This window comes from Drosophila mojavensis, unplaced genomic scaffold, assembly GCF_018153725.1.
Source record: "Drosophila mojavensis isolate 15081-1352.22 unplaced genomic scaffold, ASM1815372v1 contig_16, whole genome shotgun sequence".
NCBI lineage: Eukaryota > Metazoa > Arthropoda > Insecta > Diptera > Drosophilidae > Drosophila > Drosophila mojavensis.
In genome coordinates, this window is record NW_025318693.1 from 5746034 (window position 1) to 5766911 (window position 20878).

At 41.4% G+C, this 20878-nt stretch overlaps 6 protein-coding genes across 7 annotated transcripts in view; 4 read left to right on the forward strand and 2 right to left on the reverse strand.

The window, feature by feature from the left end:
- The window catches only part of LOC6573289 (chromatin-remodeling ATPase INO80), a 39365-nt gene that overhangs the window by 18339 nt on the left and 148 nt on the right, over positions 1-20878 (reverse strand). The window contains exons 2-10 of the mRNA XM_015166853.3: positions 20414-20812; positions 20158-20351; positions 17918-20103; positions 17713-17853; positions 17478-17655; positions 16849-17222; positions 16525-16786; positions 16298-16465; positions 267-425 (exon numbers count right to left, since the gene is read on the reverse strand). Of these exons, the coding sequence (XP_015022339.1) occupies positions 267-425; positions 16298-16465; positions 16525-16786; positions 16849-17222; positions 17478-17655; positions 17713-17853; positions 17918-20103; positions 20158-20351; positions 20414-20687 (3936 nt within the window). The 5' untranslated portion in view covers positions 20688-20812. The remainder of the gene's footprint in view (positions 1-266; positions 426-16297; positions 16466-16524; positions 16787-16848; positions 17223-17477; positions 17656-17712; positions 17854-17917; positions 20104-20157; positions 20352-20413; positions 20813-20878) is intronic.
- Positions 1300-5512, forward strand: LOC26528079 (putative serine protease K12H4.7). 2 transcript variants are annotated; one of them, XM_044007501.1, is made up of 8 exons: positions 1300-1515; positions 1579-1615; positions 3901-4045; positions 4104-4339; positions 4399-4630; positions 4696-4868; positions 4932-5222; positions 5280-5512. In XM_044007501.1, the coding sequence occupies exons 1-8, from the start codon at positions 1306-1308 to the stop codon at positions 5381-5383; spliced, it is 1428 nt and encodes a 475-aa protein (XP_043863436.1). In that variant the 5' UTR covers positions 1300-1305; the 3' UTR covers positions 5384-5512. The 2 variants fall into 2 exon arrangements, with proteins under 2 accessions (XP_043863436.1, XP_015022343.1); XM_015166857.3 differs by lacking the exons at positions 3901-4045; positions 4104-4339; positions 4399-4630; ... (1 more) ...; positions 4932-5222; positions 5280-5512 and adding exons at positions 1820-2055; positions 2114-2345; positions 2410-2582; positions 2644-2934; positions 3004-3169 and having other exon boundaries at positions 1579-1760.
- On the forward strand, positions 5869-7760 carry LOC6573291 (putative serine protease K12H4.7). Its single transcript, XM_001999341.4, is given in 8 exon segments — positions 5869-6104; positions 6168-6349; positions 6409-6644; positions 6705-6936; positions 6995-7104; positions 7107-7154; positions 7216-7506; positions 7564-7760. Coding segments are annotated over 8 exon segments (1416 nt in total). The 5' UTR covers positions 5869-5894; the 3' UTR covers positions 7671-7760.
- Positions 8061-9868, forward strand: LOC6573290 (putative serine protease K12H4.7). Its single transcript, XM_015166856.3, has 5 exons — positions 8061-8302; positions 8370-8551; positions 8605-9072; positions 9127-9293; positions 9358-9868. The coding sequence occupies exons 1-5, from the start codon at positions 8081-8083 to the stop codon at positions 9753-9755; spliced, it is 1437 nt and encodes a 478-aa protein (XP_015022342.1). The 5' UTR covers positions 8061-8080; the 3' UTR covers positions 9756-9868.
- Positions 10971-12766, forward strand: LOC26528064 (thymus-specific serine protease). Its single transcript, XM_015166855.3, has 5 exons — positions 10971-11219; positions 11275-11456; positions 11528-11992; positions 12056-12231; positions 12296-12766. The coding sequence occupies exons 1-5, from the start codon at positions 10986-10988 to the stop codon at positions 12685-12687; spliced, it is 1449 nt and encodes a 482-aa protein (XP_015022341.1). The 5' UTR covers positions 10971-10985; the 3' UTR covers positions 12688-12766.
- Positions 15093-16098, reverse strand: LOC26527418. Its single transcript, XM_015166854.3, has one exon. The coding sequence runs from the start codon at positions 15968-15970 to the stop codon at positions 15161-15163; it is 810 nt and encodes a 269-aa protein (XP_015022340.1). The 5' UTR covers positions 15971-16098; the 3' UTR covers positions 15093-15160.

Consider the following 20878-nt stretch of genomic DNA (forward strand, 5'->3'; position numbering starts at 1 on the left):
AATTTCCGGTATCGGTTTACCCGAGCCTTTATAGCTGCCCCAACAATGCACATCGTGTACAAGTGTTTCATGCGTGCGGCTCGAGTTTCATTCAAACATTTTGAATAAGGCGCAACAATGCCCCATGCAACATCAAATCAGGCAGGGGGAAGTCCGCGCACGTGCCTAATATATGACAGACGTAAGAAGAAACTCCAAGCGGTTGCTTTTTGTTTGAATTTCTGAATAGGGTTTTGCGGTTTCCTGGGCCCTAGTGGTTTTCTTACCTCGCTCTTTTCGCGTGCCCGCTGCAGAATTCGCTCCTCGATGGTGCCTTTGCAGATGAGCCGATAGACTGTCACCTGTTTGGTCTGGCCCAAGCGATGGGCTCGATCCATGGCCTGCTGGTCAACGGTGGGATTCCAATCTGAATCGTAGAAGATAACCTGCAAGGCAGAGAAGTAAAATTAATACATATAATAATAATAATAACAATAATAAAAAAAAAAGAACAAAAAAAGTAATATTAATAATGCAAGAGTACTTCATAGCTAAATAACATAGCTTTAGCTTTAGCTAAAATAACATAAATGCTATATATTATAATCATATACTTTAATATGCTTTGAAATAATATCTTCTCGATCGATATACATCAATGCTTATCTAATGAATATGCAAATGAGTAATCAACACGAACATCCTTTCGCTATCCTTTTGATATGCCACAGTTGTCTGCGTTGCATATTAATTTCTTCCAAGTCTATTCAATAATCCACGAATTCGAGACCTTTCCTGCTTTCGGCTATCTTCTATGAGTAGGAGACTACGCCTTACATTCGACGTGCGCAGAGTGCAAGTGTGCAGCAGCTAGACCAAAGGGGTTGCTTTTCAGATCCAACATCCGGCAGTGAAAGAACTAATTGAATATATTGAACTGAATTTACATCACGTGTTGTGTGCTCTAAAATTTCAGATACAGACTTTTCTCCTGTCCAATTTTCATTTCCGCTTTATAGATAGTGTCTGGCTTTCTGAATAGCTGGCACTTGAATCCGTTTATTTAGGAACTGCAGCAATGCATTCATTAAATAAACTACTTTACAAATGTCCTGATTCGCTGAGCTGATAGAGCTCCACGGAATAATTAGCTAAGCATGGTTAAGTCAACGATTGGAAATTAGTGTGTTACTATTACTGTAAAACTGTTTCTGCGGTTTATTTAACGTAGATAATAGCTTAATTAGGTACCCGATAAGAATTGCCGTTGAACAGGTATAAATGGTGCTTACATTATGCATTCGACTCGGTAGAAATTCTACAACGATGACACACTACGGAGTCGGAGTAATTCTTACACTGTTGGCAATAGGCTTTAGCCAGGCTAATGGAAACATATTCGAGCGGACATTCAAGAAACTTCACGAGGAACCTTATGTTCCGACGAACCAAAATAGAGCCGACGAGGTGCAAACGTTGTGGATCGAACAGAAGCTGGACCACTTTAATGACTCTGAGACTCGAACTTGGCAAATGGTATGAGTCAAGTATTATGTAATAATCAATTGAGTTACTTTAATCATATGATCTCTTTTTCAGCGATATATGTTAAACGATGTGTTTTTCAAAGCTGGTGGTCCCATGTTTATATACCTGGGTGGAGAGTGGGCAATTAGCAAGGGTCGCATTTCAGAAGGTCACATGTACGACATGGCCAAGGAGCACAATGGACTTCTAGCCTATACTGAACATCGATATTACGGAGAAAGCCATCCATTGCCGTGAGTGTTAATCGAGCAGAGACTCTGTTCATTTGTATGAGAATCTTAATGTTTTTTAGAGATTTGTCCAATGAGAACCTTCGATACCTGCATGTGAAACAAGCTTTGGCTGATTTGGCGCATTTTATAACCACACAAAAGGCTTCGTATGAGGGCTTGAGTGATTCCAAAGTTATAATTGTGGGTGGCTCCTACTCTGCTACGATGGTTACTTGGTTCAAGAGAACTTATCCCGATCTGGTTGCTGGCGGCTGGGCATCCAGTGCCCCTCTCTTTACCAAAGTCGACTTTGTTGGTAAGTGTGTGGACCTGTTGAGTCTCTCATAAAGAATACAAACCTTTATATTTTGTAGAGTACAAAGAAATCGTTGGAGAGTCCATAGCTTTAATGGGTGGATCAGACTGTTACAACCGTATTCAGAATGGTATTGCGGAGATGGAAGCAATGTTTGCCAATAAACATGGCAGTGAGGTAAAGGCTCTATTAAAGCTCTGCGAACCGTTTGATGTGTACAGCGATTTGGACGTTTGGAATCTTTTCAGTGAAATATCTGATATATTTTCCAGCGTGGTACAGACACATAAGTATGCAAAAAATAGTTATGTATTACTTTGATTAATAGTAATTAATTAAATTATTTTTTAATAGCGCGGGACAAATCGAGAGAGCTTGCCGAAAGATCATGGCCGAAGGTTCGGATCTTGTTGGACTTAGCAAATTTTTATTGAGTGAATTTGAAGACAGTCATTCTAAATGCAACAACATCAGCTACAATTTCACAATTGACACTCTCTCAAACACAAGATATTCAGGTTCAATTAGTAAGCTTCTGAGCTTCACAATTGAAAATGTGTTTTTTAACAAGAGCTTAACATATAACAGTGCGTCAATGGATATACCAGACATGTAACGAGTACGGCTGGTATCAAACCTCAGGTTCCGCCTCTCAACCATTTGGCACCAAATTTCCGGTAACTTTTTACACGACCATGTGCGCTGATCTCTATGGCTCCCAGTTCAGTAAATCTTTTATCGAAGACCGTGCGGCTGAGACAAACGAATACTTTGGGGGTCTTACACCGAAAGTGGAGAATGTGTACTTCAGCTATGGAGAGTTAGATCCCTGGCGTGCAATGGGCATACAGGACAAGAAGCAGGCTACCACTATACCAAGTGAGCTACCTAAATAAAATCATAAAAATGTAATTTTTAATGAAAAAATATTTTTTTTTTTTTTCACAGAGTATGCGCATTGCATGGACTTCAATTCGATCAATCCAACTGATACCGCCGAAATGAGAGCCTCAAAAGAACGAGTTGCCGAACTGGTCCGTGAATGGATAAAATAGAATTTGCTTTTTGTCTTTATAACCATAAATGGTCTCCTAATATATAAATATTAGCAGAACATGAAATGAATTTCTTTTGTTTAAACAATTGTTATGTATTTAAGCAATATAAGCAAAAATATAAATTCAAATTCAACTTTTAAAACATCAATATTATCGATTCCAATTAACTGATTGTGGTGGTAATAATCATTATTGAGAACGTCAAATATACTTAACCTTATTAATAACAATTATATTATTTATTATAAGGTAGCAAAATCTGATCAAATGAAGAGAAGAAGAAACAATGATAAGGCTACATGGTTTTCACTGCAATATGACTTGAAGCCAACGATTGAAAAATAGTTGTGCTAGTATTTCTTATGATTTCTCGTAGATAATGTTCCAATAAAATGCTAGATAAGAACTGCCGTTTAACTAAGCAACAGGTATTAGCAGAATGGAACCTTTGCCTCAGTAAAAGTCAAATCTACCACGATGACACACTACGGAGTCGGAGTAATTATTACGCTGTTGGCATTGGGCTTTAGCCAGGCTAATGGAAACATATTCGAGCGGACATTCAAGAAACTTCACGAGGAACCTTATGTTCCGACGAACCAAAATAGAGCCGACGAGGTGCAAACGTTGTGGATCGAACAGAAGCTGGACCACTTTAATGACTCTGAGACTCGAACTTGGCAAATGGTATGAGTCAAGTATTATGTAATAATCAATTGTGTTCCATTAATCATATATTCTGACATTCAGCGCTACTTGTTGAACGATGTGTTTTTCAAAGCCGGTGGTCCCATGTTTATATACCTGGGTGGAGAGTGGGCGATTAGCAAGGGTCGCATTTCAGAAGGTCACATGTACGACATGGCCAAGGAGCACAATGGACTTCTAGCCTATACTGAACATCGATACTACGGAGAAAGCCATCCATTGCCGTGAGTGTTAATAGTGTTTGGTATCTATTCCTTTTTATGTGAATCTCAATTTCTTTAGAGATTTGTCCAACGATAGCCTTCAGTTTCTGCATGTGAAACAAGCTTTGGCCGATTTGGCGCATTTTATAAAAACTCAGAAGGCTTCGTATAAAGGTTTGAGTGATTCCAAAGTCATAATTGTGGGTGGCTCCTACTCTGCTGCGATGGTTACTTGGTTCAAGAGAACTTATCCCGATCTGGTTGCTGGCGGCTGGGCATCCAGTGCCCCTCTCTTTGCCAAAGTCGACTTTGTTGGTAAGTGTGGACCTGTTGAGTCTCTTATAAAGCATAAAAATCTTGTTGTTTTTGGTCAGAGTACAAAGAGATTGCTGGACAGTCCATAGTTTTAATGGGTGGCTCTGACTGTTACAACCGTATTCAGAAGGGTATTGCGGAGATGGAAGCAATGTTTGCCAATAAACGTGGCAGTGAGGTAAAGGCTCTATTAAAGCTCTGCGAACCGTTCGATGTGTACAGCGATTTGGACGTTTGGAATCTTTTCAGTGAAATATCTGATATATTTTCCGGCGTAGTACAGACACATAAGTATGCATAAAATGGTTATATATTACTTTTATTTAAGATAATTAATTAATATATGTTTTTAATAGCACGGGACAAATTGAGGGAGTTTGCCAAAAGATCATGGCCGAAGGTTCCGATCTTGTTGGGCTAAGTAAATTTTTACTAAGTGAATTTGGAGAGAGCACTTCTAAGTGTAATGACCTCAGCTACAATGCAATGATTGATACACTCTCAGACACAAGATATTCCGGCTCAGTTAGTAAGAGTTTCTGAATTTCACAATTGAAAATTTGTTTTCTAATATGGGCTTAACATATTACAGGACGTCAATGGCTATTTCAGACATGTAACGAGTACGGCTGGTATCAAACCTCAGGTTCCGCCTCTCAACCATTTGGTACAAAATTTCCGGTAACTTTTTACACGACCATGTGCGCTGATCTCTATGGCCCCCAGTTCAGTAAATCTTTTATCGAGGCCCGTGCGGCTGAGACAAACGAATACTTTGGTGGACTTACGCCCAAAGTGGAGAATGTATACTTCAGTCATGGACAGTTGGATCCCTGGCGTGCAATGGGAATACAGGACGAGAAGCAGGCCACCATTATACCAAGTGAGCTATTTTATGAGAGTCTAATGAAAAATGACTAAAGTGATTATAAATTTACAGAACATGCGCATTGCGCGGACTTGGGATCGATTAGTATTGATGATACCGCCGAAATGAGAGCCTCAAAAGAACGAGTAGCTGAACTGGTTCGCGAATGGCTTTAATAAAGTTTACATATCATATTTTTAGTAATGTAGTTTTAGTAAAATATGAAATGAATGTCCTTTACTTAAACAACTACTATGTATTTAAACAATATTAGCGATAATATAATTATTGCTTTGAAACATCAATTTCAATGTATTATCGATTCCAATTAACTAATTGTGCTGTCAATAATCAGTAATATGAAAGTCAAACATACTTAGCCTTATCAATAACAATTATACTATTTATAAGGTAGCAAAATCTGATCAAATGAAGAGAAGAAGAAACAAAGCACACTTGCCATCGACTGAAAATGTAGTGCCTAGTCGAACTGATAAGGCTACATGGTATTCACTACAATATGATTCTAAACCAACGATTGAAAAATAGTTGTGCTAGTATTTCTTATGATTTCTCGTAGATAATGTTCTAACAAAATGCTAGATAAGAATTGCCGTTTAACTAAGCAACAGGTATTAGCAGAATGCGAATGGAACCTTTGCCTCAGTAGAAGTCAAATCTACCACGATGACACACTACGGAGTCGGAGTAATTATTACGCTGTTGGCATTGGGCTTTAGCCAGGCTAATGGAAACATATTCGAGCGGACATTCAAGAAACTTCACGAGGAACCTTATGTTCCGACGAACCAAAATAGAGCCGACGAGGTGCAAACGTTGTGGATCGAACAGAAGCTGGACCACTTTAATGACTCTGAGACTCGAACTTGGCAAATGGTATGAGTCAAGTATTATATAATAATCAATTGTGTTCCATTAATCATATATTCTGACATTCAGCGCTACTTGTTGAACGATGTGTTTTTCAAAGCCGGTGGTCCCATGTTTATATACCTTGGTGGAGAGTGGACAATTAGCAATGGATTTATTACAGCGGGTCACATGTACGACATGGCCAAGGAGCACAATGGACTTCTAGCATATACTGAGCATCGATATTACGGAGAAAGCCACCCATTACCGTGAGTGTTAATAGAGCAGAGACTATGTTTATTATGCGAATCTAAATGTTTTTTTTTAGAGATTTGTCCAACGAGAACCTTCGATTCCTGCATGTAAAACAAGCTTTGGCCGATTTGGCGCATTTTATAAAAACGCAGAAGGCTTCGTATGAGGGCTTGAGTGATTCCAAAGTTATAATTGTGGGTGGCTCTTACTCTGCTACGATGGTTACTTGGTTCAAGAGAACATATCCCGATCTGGTTGTTGGCGGCTGGGCATCCAGTGCCCCCGTCGTTGCTAAAGTGAACTTTTTTGGTATGTTGTAGTCTCTGAAAGTGCTTTAACGGATTAGCATTTCTCTTTCTGAATTTTTAGAATACAAAGAGGTAATGGGCGAGTCAATAACTTTAATGGGTGGCTCTGCTTGTTACGACCGTATTGAGAAGGGAATTGCTGAGCTGGAAACGATGTTTGCCAACAAACGCGGCGCCGAGGTCAAGGCTTTGCTGAAGCTCTGTGAACCTTTCGATGTGAACAATGATTTGGACATATGGACGCTGTTTAACGAGATTTCCGAAATATTTGCCAACGTTGTACAGACCCACAAGTCAGTTAATGACAAGTTTAAATGGAAAGAACTGCACTAATAGTTATCTATATTATAGTTCTGGACGTATTGAAGGTGTCTGCCAGCAAATAATGACTGGAAGCACTGATCTTATTGGAGTAAGCAGCTATCTTCTCAGTGAATTCGGAAAAGCGAGTGGCAGCACTTGTATGCCATCATGAAAGTACTATTGGATACAAGGTACAACGGCAATATGAGTAAGTGATTTGCTTCAATGCGACTTCTAGAATCTAATTATTTCCGATTTACATGTTGCAGTGCGTCAGTGGATATACCAGACATGTAACGAGTACGGCTGGTATCAGACATCCAGTTCCAGCATGCAACCATTTGGCACTAAATTTCCCTTAGCTCTGTTTACAACCATGTGTGCTGATCTCTATGGTCCCCAGTTCGGTGAGTCATTTATCGAGGACCGTGCGGCTGAGACAAACGAATACTTTGGGGGTCTTACGCCGGAAGTAGAGAATGTGTACTTCAGCCATGGACAGTTGGATCCCTGGCGTGCAATGGGCATACAGGACGAGAAGCAGGCCACCATCATACCAGGTGGACTAACTTATAAGAGTCTAATGAAAAGTTACTATAGTGATTCTAAATTTACAGAACATGCGCACTGCAAGGACTTTGGATCGATTAGTAATGATGATACCCCGGAAATGCGAGCCTCAAAAGAACGAGTAGCTGAACTGGTCCGCGAATGGCTAGAATAATATTGTTCAATCAGTCGGACTATAATAATATAAAAGTAGTAGCGTTTGCTATAAATGTGTGTAATATTTGCAATAAAAAATTGTATAGAATTACAGCTCTAAGAATTGCTATTTTACTAAATGGGACTACTAGGTCGTGGCTATGGTTTTGCTATGTTACGCATATACGAACAACTAATGCAATCTATGTTAAACTATAGACACATTTATAAAAAGCAATGGAAATCATAAATTTGCGAAAAGATTCAGGTTACTGAAAATCCCGTCTAATCACAATACTCAAATGAAATACCATTTCGTACTCTTATCAGCTGTACAGTTATATCTTGATCGAAAATCAATAAAAACGAAACTACAATTTGATTGCATAAAAGTAGAACGTTGGTCAGTTAGGAATTTCATTTGGCAACATGCTGCTCCTACAGTTGGTCAGCCTTGCGTTGGTGGCTCTGGCCAGTCAGGCAATTAGCCTCGAGTTGAAGAAAGATGTGCCCGTATTCGTTAAAACCTTGAAAGATATGCAACGCGGTCCACCCTTGAAGATGGTTAAACGAGAATTGAAGGGGGAAGAAAAATGGATTACACAACCACTTGATCAATTCGATGAAACCAATAAGGAAACCTACGAAATGGTTAGTGGAAAATATAATATATATGTATATATATGTATGTATATATGATGATTTGTCTCTGGTTTAGCGTTATTTTATCAATGACGAATTCCAAACGGAAGGCAGCCCAATATTCATATTTTTGGGCGGCGAATGGGAGGCCTCTTTGAATATGATAAACGATGGTTATTGGTATGACTTGGCCAAGGAGCACAAAGGTGTCCTCATCTATACTGAGCATCGTTACTACGGGGCAAGTGTGCCCACTAAGTAAGTATAATTTTAATATATTACATAATCATATAATAATCTTATAATCATAGGACAATGTCGCTGGAAGACTTGAAGTATTTGCATGTCAAACAGGCGCTCGCCGATGTGGCCAATTTCATTAAAACCTTCAAGTCGGAGAATGCACAGCTAAGCAATTCGAAGGTCGTGCTGTCCGGCTGCTCCTACTCAGCCACAATGGCAGTTTGGTTCAAGCGGCTCTATCCCGATTTGGTGGTTGGTGCCTGGGCTTCCAGTGCGCCGCTATTCGCCAAGGTTGACTTCTACGAGTACAAGGAGGTAGTCGGAAAAGCGTTTCGTGAGCTGGGAGGAGAGAAATGCTACAATCGTATAGAGAAGGGCATAGCCGAACTGGAGTCCATGTTTAAGAACAAGCGCGCGGCTGAAGCACGTGCCATGCTGCGTATTTGCAGCAATTTTGATCATGAAAACGATCTGGATTTGTGGAGCTTGTTCGGCAGCATTTCCAATGTTTTCTCTAGCTTAGCCCAGTATCAAGGGTAAGCGAATCATATAATAGGATATATTCAGGTCTTATATACCATTTTATGTAGAGCGGGAGACCTTGAGTATTATTGCGATTTTATCATGAGCTTTAACGATGATGCCACAGCCATTGCCAATTTCGTTTATTGGGCCTGGAATTATCCAACCTGCGTTGATGCACGCTACCAAGAAACCGTTGACTATTATCTGGACGCAATTACCAAATTTGACGCGTGTAAGTTATTTATTTGCTATTCGATATGCTTTCACTGATTAGATCTTTTTGTGCTATTTGATAGCTCGACCCTGGTATTATCAGACCTGTAACGAGTATGGTTGGTATCAGACGTCGCGTTCTTCTAATCAGCCGTTTGGCAGCAGTTTTCCCGCTACTCTCTACGTTGAATTGTGCAAAGATATCTTTGGCACCAAGTTCGGAAACGACCAGATTGAAAAAAATACCGCCCAGACCAATGAGGATTTTGGCGGCTTGGAACCAAACGTTGAGAACGTCTATATGACACACGGAGGTCTGGATCCATGGAGTGCCATTGGTCTTGGCGCGTCAGAGGGCGCTACGGTTATTTCCAAGATGTCGCACTGTCCTGACCAAAATTCAATCCGCTCCACCGATAGCGCCGAACTGCTCGCTTCCAAAAATCGTATTGCTGAATTATTGCGTCAATGGTTAGCTTAACTTTAAGTACTACCAATTATTTGCCACGAAATTAAAAATATGCAAATACATACTACTAATGTATATTAATGAACTATATTGCTTAAATAAACAAGTTCGTACTAGTAGTGGAATACTGGTATATTAAAGGCAAATATTTTGGAAGGAAGGTAATCAAAAATTTGCTTAAAGCTGACATTGTCACTAAAACAAAATGTTAATAGTTATGGCGTTAGGCTCTATACTACATCAGGCTGTACGCTTAATATGTGAACGGGCTTGTATTATAATTGTAAATTTGATTAACAAACTTTAAGTCCATTTGCACAGCATACTTTCAGAATAGTCTTTAGTATAAAGTAATCAGCTCTGTAAAGTGATACCCCAATACTAAGAACTGCTCACACTATAGGCTACAAAATGTGACAGAAATCAGTCCATTAATAATGAAGATATTCTGAAAATATACAGTCACGTCTAATCAAACTAGTTTGGATGCAACGTTAATATTTACTGTTTGGATTATTAATATGCGACCTATTTAAACAATAATATATAAAATATCCCAATAAATTGTATTGCTTATTTTTAAATGACGTAAAATTATTTTGATCACGTATATGAGAATCATCGAATAAAATATACATAGTTATTAAAGATGTTTTTGAGTAACGGATCTTATACAATGTATTTCAAAATGCTATGTTATCAACACTAAAATTAGATATAGCCATTGCTGATGTACAATATACGATATTGGTACACAGACCTAACAGAGAGAGGAAAATATCTCGAATCTGTAGAAGAGCTACCAACATTTATCATATATCATATAGTTTGTATATTTTTAGTATTCGGAATAGATATGTATTCCTATACATCACGTTGAAGAAAATATTCACAGTAAAATAAATTGTCGTAATATACAATTATCACTATGAGCTATATATGTATATCATAGCAATGATTAAATCAATCAATTACGAAATCGCCATAATCCATACAATAAAGATAGGAAGCGACAAGGATGAGACAACTAAAGCATTTTTGGTAACGTTGTCCAACGTGACCCACACGCTACTTAAGCCTATCAGTTACATATAAATGGGGCTTACGATTAAGCTATGGGCAAATATTTACTTTTCTAGTAACACATATATTTACTGGTACCCTGGCAAAAGAACTTTTTGAATAAATAGGCCATGTATTGGGGTAGGAAAGCATTCGTAAGTTTGCAACCTATGTAACAAGATGAAGTACTTTCCAGTAGTTCTGGCACTGCTAGTATCCCTAGTATCTGCAGCAACTCTCAAGAACTCTCCAGGCTCAAATCAAATATCAATTCCAGCATTTCTTCAAACACTCAACCAGCTTCACCGTGGGCCACCATTGCCGCCAAGCACCAAGCGTGCAAATGTGGAGACTCGATGGTTCAATCAGAGCCTGGACAACTTTGACGACACTAACAAGAACGTGTGGGACCAAGTGAGTTCGGTAGTTCCTTAAAGGAATTCAATCTTGTCTAACTTATCTTCTTCAGCGTGTTTTGATCAACGAAGACAACTTTGTAGATGGTTCACCCATTTTTATATACCTGGGCGGTGAATGGGCAATTGATCCGAGCGCCATCACATCAGGACTGTGGGTTGACATCGCAAAGGAGCACAACGGGTCGCTGGTCTACACTGAACATCGATTCTTCGGCGAGAGCATTCCAATTACGTAAGCTTAAAATCCCTGACTTGCAAAGTCTTCTGATTCATTTATATAAAATTCACCTATTTTCCCATTAGGCCCCTGTCAACCAAGAACCTTAAATACCAAAGCGTGGAGCAAGCTTTGGCCGATGTGGTGAATGTTATCAAGGTGCTCAAAGAAGAGGACAAGTACAAGGAGTCTAAGGTTGTTATTTCAGGCTGCTCCTACTCTGCATCCATGGCAGTTTGGTTTAAGCTGTTGTACCCCGACGTAATCGTCGGCAGTTGGGCCTCAAGTGCTCCGCTAGATGCGATAGTGGATTTTTCAGATTTCATGGAAATTGTTGGTAGAGCCTACAGGCAACTGGGAGGAGACTATTGCTACGACCTCATCGATAATGCGACATCTTACTATGAGGATCTGTTTCAGACTGGTCAGGGAGCTAGGGCCAAGGAACTCCTCAATTTGTGCGACAGTTTCGACGAGAATAATGAAAGGGATCAGTGGCAAATATTTAGCTCGATTGCAAACATATTTGCAGGCATAGCGCAGTACCAAAAGTAACTATGGCACAAGAAACATCTTTCTTTCTTCTTCTTCAATATGATTTTGTTTCCCTGTAGACCAGAAAACTATGATTTGGCCCAATATTGCTCTGTTCTACGAAGCTTTGATGATGATGATGCTTCAGCACTATCTCAGTTCGTACAGTGGCGTCTAGGGAAACCAGAATGTGTTAATACTCGATATCAGGGAACTGTTGATTATTACAAATGGTCCAAAAATAACTACGATGGTTGTGAGTAAAACCTCAATAGACACTGTTAGTTAGTTAAATATAAGCCTTATTCTTTCCTTCTTAGCTGGCCTCGGTTGGTTCTACCAAACATGCAGACAATTTGGTTGGTTCCAATCCTCTGCAAACAAGAATCACCCATTCGGATCTACTTTCCCGGCAACTCTGTATACCGATACGTGTCACGACGTATTCGGATCCCAATACACCTCAGCGAAAATTGAAGAATATATTCAGGCTACAAATAAGAAGTATGGTGGAAAGCATCCAGCAGTGGAGAATGTTTATATGACTCATGGTGGTTTGGATGGATGGAGCCGCGTTGGCTCTGATTCCGCTATAATTATTCCGCAAGCCTCACACTGCTCCGATTCTGGCTCAATCAATCCCACAGACAGTGCAGCATTGCGAGCAACCAAGGAACGATTGATTGAACTAGTTCGCGAGTGGCTTGCATAAACTTCGATGCATTTATTAACTTTACTTTATTTTATTATAGCACGTTGTAGTCCTATTAATAAAACTCTTTTTAAACTTATGTAGAAACCGAATTGTATTCAATTTGTAAGGCGTAGTTAAGTCAAAATTTATGAAGATATTTAGTATATGATCGTACTAAAATAAATATTTTATTTAAATATTTATATATTATTTTTTCTTCTTTTTTTTTGTAATTTATAAAAAGTTTACTGTATTTGATAAGAGTTTCTGATAATTTCGCTACGTTTGTTAGGGTGGTTCTATCGTGGGCTGCGCTATTCTTTAAAATGAAATGTAATTGATAGGGTCCAATGAAATTGGATTTAACGGTCAATGTAAAATCAAGAGTGAAACAACACAACAAGCATATGTAAGAATGCTTCAGTCGTAAGTAGATGACTCGCATGCATCCTATATTTTAATGTGGATCTGCTTTAGTTCTGGTCAGAATATGTTAAATATGTGGAATGTTGAATGGTAGTAGTGAAATATATAAAACGATAATTCTTTATTATCGATGATTATGAAATATCATGAAATGTTATATATGTATATAACTAGCAATATTATAAAACCAGGTTATAAATTATAAAGAATATAATAAAGGTGAACCAATACGACTTTAAGCTTTATGATTCACGTGTAACCACTTGAACTTATCAGTACAACTATATTTCCTATAAATACAATAACGCTTATCTTCTTCATTTGCCTGGCAAAACTAATTTTAAATAAAGGGGCCACACTTTGAGTTGGGAACCTATTCACAAACTTATAATCTATCTAACAGTTGAGATACTTGCCTGGCGAGAAAATTACTGGAAATGCCCGAGATTAGTGAAAAACTTAAATCAAAATTTACGTTATACAACTTTATTTTTGTAGGATGGGGTAAAAGGGAAAAGTTGAAAATATGTTTAGCCTCATATCTGAAAAAATATTCTTTACGCTACCTGTAACCATCGAATGAGAAGTAAACTAGATAATTAGTTCATCAAGTTTACTTCTCATACCATGTTTACAAGTAGCAATTGAATATATGACAGGCAGATTGGGTTTAAGACAACATATTTATACACCCAATGTATTGTACTAAATTCAGGTACGTGTGGGACATACCAAATATGATGGACTATGAAAAGATGACGATAGGCTGTGGCTACTGCTACGATTTCGAAAATGTCATAAATCTAAATGCCAAGTGGAAGCGAGACGCGCATGACAATGACCACCGAAAAGGAACACAGTGCCGCAATCAAACTCAATTTGTTTATAAATGGCATAAGAAACAATTAACAAGCTGATCCCATATCATTTTAAATGTAACTGGTACAAGTTTGTGGGCCCTCAATAATTTCCGTTAGTGTAAAGTGAAATGCCAAAGAGTTGAGTTGCCTTTTGGTCAAATTACATTGGTATGCGCCAGCGACATGAACGGCAAACACTTTTCGCTCTTAAACTTTGCCTGTGTGGGAACACCAACAGAAATAATCAGGTTTTTAGAAATTTACTATAGAGTAAAACAAAAATTCTACAAATTTCAACTTTTGTTAGGGAATGCGACTGAGGCAATGTACAAGTATTAAGGAATTTGCTTCACTAAATCTAGAAATCGGTGTTTTATTCTATATGAATTCTACTGTAATACAAGATAGTTAAACGTGCATTATTGGTTGATATAATTTTGAATTGATTAATTTTGAAATATGTATAATGTATTGACATTTAGCAAAAACTTTACATGCATCTTTCCTATATAAAAGCTTCCATTATAATAGAAAAAAAAAATTCAGCTAATATATTTCTTTTGAAATATCTCTCATAGTACTAGAAGAGTATATGAAATCCGGCTATTGATTTTCTTAAATTCTATGGCAGATATTAAAGCTTATTCGTCTTCGATAAGCCGCACAAAGGCCCGATAAAAAGACCATGCCATGCAATGCCATGCCAAAATGCCAGGGAATTAGTCAACAACGAGTTGGGAGAACAATTTCGAGCCTGAGAACCGAACAATAAAATGGACGAGGAGACAAACACCAAATTACTTGACGGCCAGCGCAAATAACAAATCAAAATCAGTGACAAAATGATTTAAGAACCCAGCGAAAAAGTTCACACGAAGCCCAGCAGCCGCAGTCACAGTGGAAGATATCACAGCACACACAAGCACACACACACATACACACATATATATTGCATCCTTTTGGCTGAGAATTTGCGGTGGTTGCCTTGGCAGTGTCATTGTTGCGATAAAGATCACAATGTGTAAATCATGGCGAAAAGCGCTCGATCGATGCCAATGGCAATGGCAATGCCGACGCTGACGCTGACGCCGACGCCGACGACCGCGCATTGCATAAACAAGTAGTCGAGCAAATGGATACAAGTCGCGGCAACAAGGAGCTGCCCTTTTATTCATCGCCCACACATAAATTTTCTAGCTGCCAATTCAGCTGGTGTACATGGACTGCAGCACGGAGTTTTGCACATTGTCATAGACCTTCACGATGTCTGCGTCTGCCCGAAGGTTCTTAAGGAACTCTGAATAGCGCCTCAGCTGTGGGGATTTCAGCTTCACCAACGGCCCGATGGGGCAATAGCCGAGCTCTGTGAGGAGCGGCGTGTAGCCGAACACCTTCAGCTTGCAGGCCACTTCTGGTATAAGCCCTGGCTGGCATCTAAAACATAGAGCGCCCATTTCGTGGCTCACAATTCTGCAGCCTTCTGCATGGCAGGACAGAGCCACCTGATGCAGCTGCTCCTCCAAGTTGCCAAAGTCCATGGCAGTCTGACAGGTCATTAGCACATGGATGAAGCCCATTTGCTTAAAGATTTGCTTCTCACTATGCACAGCCCGAAAGCGGCAGTTGTAGTTCTGAAATACTGATAACAGCCGTTGCTTCAGTGCTCGGAAATTGGTAGTGCGCACCTGGCACACCAATGCAGCCTCACGGTCATTGTAGCCGATATGCAGCACACAGTTATCTGAGTTATTTAAAGGCTCGTCGCGTGCCTGTAGTAAGAGGTTTTTGGATGGTTTCCTAGGGCGATCAGGACGCTGGATTTCAATTTTGTGGCTTTTCCGATCGGTTTTGGTTATTGGGTCAGTCAAGTCATCCAGTCCATTATACTTGTCAGATTCATTGAATTCTGGCTTCTGGCGAATCAATGGTTTCCTTTTCAAACTGGATGGCACCAGATTCGCTTCAAGACGGGTTAAGTTAACTGGCTCCGCATATTTTTTTCGCAAAAATTCCATCTCGATTTGATATACAATAACAAATAATTTAGCTTAGATATGAAAAAAGATTTTGTAGCTTTGCTGTAGATTAAACTTTTATCGTTTTAAAAAGTTAACTCAATCTAAGCTGGGATGCCATATAGAAAAACAGCTCTGGTTGACATATAATCGAAAGCTAAATTGCTTAAGACAAACTCTCCATTCATTTGACCACTAAATATACCCACACGAAGTCGACCTCAGTAGAACTTAGCTAAGGCCCTTTCATATAAGTATTAGTTTCTTCTTCAGCAAGTCGTCCCATTTTAGTGTTTTTCTAACAACAGACTCTTTAATTTAACTTACCGTATCAGCTGCAGTCAAATTAATTCCCAATCCACCAGCTCGTGTGGAGAGCAGAAAGACAAAGATATCGGCGCGGGTTTGAAAATCAGCGACCATGTCGCGACGAGCAGAAATTTTGCTAGAGCCGTCGAGGCGCATATAGCGATGCTTGCGATGCCACATATACTCCTAAAAATCACGCATGGCATTAGAATTGGATCAAAAGGATTGCACATATTCAAACTCACCTCGAGTAGATCAATCATTTTGGTCATTTGCGAGTAAATAAGGACACGATGACCTTCGGCCTTGAGCCGTGTGAGTAGGCTGTCTAGCACAAACAGTTTGCCCGCATCCGTTATAAGTGTCTCCTTATCGGGCACCACAATCGACGACCAGCCGTTGAGCGGCTTGCAGAGCGCCAAGCCAGTACTCACAAGCTCCCTGCCCAGCACATTCTCGCACTGCATGTGGCGTATGTGCGCCCAAGCTGCGGCGCGGCTCTCACAGCTGACAAAAACCAGATGCCAGATATTAGTACATATTACATACATTAAAGCATTGCTACTCACTATAACTGTCGATCGACCGCCTGCACCCGTTGACCCAGCCCGTAGAGAAAGCGCGGCATCTGCAGCGGCTCGCATTTATAGCACTGCGGCTTACGCGGCCGATGCGGGAACTCGGGCAGCAAATGTAGCGTGGTCATCTTAACATCGCTTTTGGCATTCAATTTGGTCTGCACCTCCACAGATTCCACCTCTAGCTCCTGCTTTATAAGCGGATCTACATTCACTTGCGGCTGGCCGTCGCCATCGACGAGCTCCTCAATCAGTGCAGCCTTTTGCTTAAGTACCTTGGAACGAGTCACACGATGTTCTATCGTTTCCTGCATGTTGACAGTGATGTAATCGCCAAAAGCATAAACGCTACTCTCTCTAGACGTCTGTAAATCAACAAAACAATTAAAACTTATAATACTTGAATACATAAATAGGGAAGAAATATACGGTAATCATTCGAGGATCTGACGATCTACATAACGATATCCTTATAAGCAAGAAATATATGATTTTAGAGACTGTATTGATATATGCTAATAACGTAAAACAATTCATGTCAACATTAGACCTCTTTATGAGAAAGGAGAAGTAAGTAAAGATAAAGGCAGCTCAAATAAAATGAGCTAACAATAATTTACCACTGCAGTAAAGATGAAATTTCTCAGCACACTGTTGGGGAGCATATAGTCCGGCACAAGCTTGCGTTCTAGAGTTGGCTCCAGGAGTTGATAGCGCGGAGCACGTTGATGTGGCCACCACTGACGACGGTAGGCAAGCAAAGGCTGCCTGGCCAGTACGCGACGATAGTGCAACAGGCTGTAAAGCAATTCAGAACTAAATACGTATTGCAACAATTAGAAATAAACTGCTTACAAATCAATGAGGCCATGCCAGGTGACATCCTCCATGTCAGACAAGGAAAGATCCGACAAGCGGGTGAAGCTGAAGCAGCTATCACCGTGTACATCATCGAACAGGGATCTATGCATGTTGGCCGATTTAAAGATGTTGAATCTGTCGAGGAAGAGTACAAGTATATCAGAACTCCATTCAATTCAAAGCCAAATAGCTAGCTAACCGATTATATAGCAGATGTCTTCGGCTGGGTAGGGCGCTATGCAGTAGTCCATCATGAAAGATTAGTCGAGGTAGAACATACTCCGCACATCGCATGCTAAAGGGACTCTTTGCATCGCGCCGCTCAAAGAGCTCCGGATGATTGCAGACTTTGCGGAACTGCATGACCAAATTCATAAGGTTCGAGGTAAAGTTCCGATCCAAAATAGAGCCATCGCCGGACGCAGAGGTCGTGGACCCACCGTTGGCCACGTGCAGCAGATCCTCGATGCGAATTTTTTGTTTCAGCGCCCTATACAACAGCTTCTGGCGTATGGTTAGCGGACAATAGACCATAATCTCAATCTTATCGGACAGCTCGTTCTCCACATCTTTCTTGATGCGCCGCAGCATGAAGGGTTTCAATATCATATGCAGACGAGAGATTTGGCGCGCATCAATGCCAGTCTTATTTTCGGCATGCGATTCAATGTCCTTCGAAAACCACTCGTTAAACTCATCATGCGAATCAAACAACGTGGGCATTATGAAGTGCAGCAACGCCCACAACTCAGCCATGCTATTCTGTATGGGCGTGCCGCTCAGCAGCAGGCGATTGCGGCAATTGAAGCCCAGCAGAAGCTTCCAGCGCTGCGAGGCGGCGCTTTTGATGGCCTGAGCCTCGTCCAGAACCATGTATTGCCACTTAATCCGATTAAAATATTTGTAGTCGCTGACAATAAGCTGGTACGAGGTGATCACCACATGGAAACTAGCCTCACGTGTGTGCAGGTGCTTCTGCTCCCAGAACTGACGCAAGATCTTGCGCTCATTCGGCGAGCCCCAATAGGGCACCACGTTGAAGTCGGGCACAAACCGTGCCATCTCCTGCTGCCAGTTGTGCAGTGTTGAGGCGGGCGAAATGACCAGAAACGGACCCCACACACCATAATGCTCTGCAATGTGGCATAGAAACGCTATCGATTGCACTGTCTTGCCCAGACCCATCTCGTCGGCCAGGATGCCACTGATTCCCTGATTGTATATATTAGCCAGCCATGTCATGCCCTTGATCTGATAGCCTTTAAGTGTGCCCTTAAACATTTTGGGCTGTGGCAAATCCTTCATTTGTTCGCTCTCTGGCAGCGGATGATCTAGCTCCTGCAGCTGCTCCAATATTTGCTCCTTCTTGAAGGGTACATCGAAGGCGCGCGTCTTATCCAAATCTCGCTGAATTGCAGCCTCTGCATTCGCTTGCGCCAGCTGCTTCATTTCGCCTGCATCGTAATCGTCTTGGGTAGCCAGACGCGCATTGTGCTCCTCGTCCAACTGGCTGAGTATCCGCAACTGATCCGCCTCGGTGCCCTGGCCAAGTTTCTTGGACATGAAGTGGGCATACAGCTCCGTTTGGGTAATTAAGAAGTTAAGTTTGCGCTGTTGCCGCTTCACTTCGATAAGCTCGACATCCTGCTTGCGCTGCTCCTCGGCCTCTCGTTCTTGTTTGCGACGCTGGTCGCGCTCCACGCGCTCATAGCGCTTCCAATAGTTGAGCATTTCGCGTGTTAGACGCTTCGCCCGCCAAACGGTCTCTTTCATGATGCGCTGCGAGTTGAGCGCTCGCTGGCGCACAACCTTGGCACACATTCCAGCCACCCGCTTGCAGTTGGCCAGCATCTCCTTGTGATTGTTGCTTCTGATGCGCTGCACTCGTCCGGATTCCTTTTTGGACATGATCTGCCAGATGCGTCGCCGCCGAGCAGCCAATACCTCAGGGTTCTTGCGACGGCGACGCACACGCGTAACTTGTCCGTCCACAGCGCCCACTACGTCCACTTCCTCCTCGATTTCTTCCTCCTCCTCAGGGTAGTCCAGCGCGAAGTTGGCCAGTTCGCGCTTGTAGTCCACCTCCCCATTGTCGTCGTCATCCTCATCGTTGGCAGGCAGCGTGTCACCAAAACTGTACTTGCCGAGCTCGGACGGGTGCACTTCCCCCGACTCTGGAGAATCCAATGTGGTGCGCTTCTTACGCCCTCGTCGACGCTGCTTGACCGGCTTGGGACCCGCCTGCGCTTCAGCTAATCGAGCCAAGAGTATCTCTTGTTTGGTGCGACGTCGACGTTTCCGCACGCCAGCTGTTGCCTGCTGACGCTCAGCGTAAACGTCGTGATTGGACAGCAGCCCACTGCCATAGTAAGCGTATTGAGCGTTCTGCAAGTCATTTTGTTTAATACACGCCAATTAACCAACTGCTCCACTACTCACTGTGGCCTTTTTGTAATAATTCTTTCGGTGGCGTTGCTCCTGCAGATGCTCGCGAAGCATTTGATTAATGTATTCATCCTCGTCGCTCACCTGCGGCTCGCTATCTGTATCGCTCAGTAATATTTCGTACAGCCACTCCCGATCACTAGTTAGATCATTGAAGTTGTAAAGCTGCGCCTTAACGCTCTGGCGCTCTGTCAAAGAAGAAGAGTAAAAATCAATTAAAAATACTGCTCACAGTTTGTACTCTATTTACCCTCTTTGCTGCCCAGTAGACGCTCTCGGCGTCGCTTCTTGAGTTTCATTTTTACCATGCCCACCCTGGTCGACGATTCGTCCGAGTCAATGCATTGCTCCTGGCCAGACTCCGGCTCAGTGGCGCTGCCCTCACCGCTGCCACTGCTCAACGGCTGCTTGAGGGCCTCGCGGGCCATCTCCATGAAGGGGCGCATATTTAATGCTGCCTCGAGTCGCTGAATGTGCAGTGGTTCGGCCATGAGGCGTGGTTTCACTTCGGTAACCTGCGCCATGTTGCTTGTGTGATGCCTTAGCTGCAATTATAATTTCCTTTGCGTAATCTTTTGGGCAGCTCTAGATGGGCAAACTTTCGATTTCCAGATGCAAATTTCCGTTAGATTGGCGGTGCACAGGATGCCTCAAATGAAATTTGAATGATTTTCAATTAAAAACTGTCACGTAATTGTGCAAATTCCGCATGCGT

Excerpts from the sequence above, each read along its gene's own strand:
- LOC26528079 (XM_015166857.3), top strand. The coding sequence starts at position 1,306 with ATGACACACTACGGAGTCGGAGTAATTCTTACACTGTTGGCAATAGGC. Across the intron at positions 2,346-2,409 it reads AGCGTGGTACAGACACATAA|CGCGGGACAAATCGAGAGAG; the intron begins GTATGCAAAAAA and ends ATTTTTTAATAG. Across the intron at positions 2,935-3,003 it reads GCAGGCTACCACTATACCAA|AGTATGCGCATTGCATGGAC; the intron begins GTGAGCTACCTA and ends TTTTTTTCACAG.
- LOC6573290 (XM_015166856.3), top strand. The coding sequence starts at position 8,081 with ATGCTGCTCCTACAGTTGGTCAGCCTTGCGTTGGTGGCTCTGGCCAGT. Across the intron at positions 8,552-8,604 it reads GGGGCAAGTGTGCCCACTAA|GACAATGTCGCTGGAAGACT; the intron begins GTAAGTATAATT and ends TTATAATCATAG. Across the intron at positions 9,073-9,126 it reads AGCTTAGCCCAGTATCAAGG|AGCGGGAGACCTTGAGTATT; the intron begins GTAAGCGAATCA and ends CATTTTATGTAG.
- LOC26528064 (XM_015166855.3), top strand. The coding sequence starts at position 10,986 with ATGAAGTACTTTCCAGTAGTTCTGGCACTGCTAGTATCCCTAGTATCT. Across the intron at positions 11,993-12,055 it reads GGCATAGCGCAGTACCAAAA|ACCAGAAAACTATGATTTGG; the intron begins GTAACTATGGCA and ends GTTTCCCTGTAG. Across the intron at positions 12,232-12,295 it reads CAAAAATAACTACGATGGTT|CTGGCCTCGGTTGGTTCTAC; the intron begins GTGAGTAAAACC and ends TTTCCTTCTTAG.
- LOC26527418 (XM_015166854.3), bottom strand. The coding sequence starts at position 15,970 with ATGGAATTTTTGCGAAAAAAATATGCGGAGCCAGTTAACTTAACCCGT.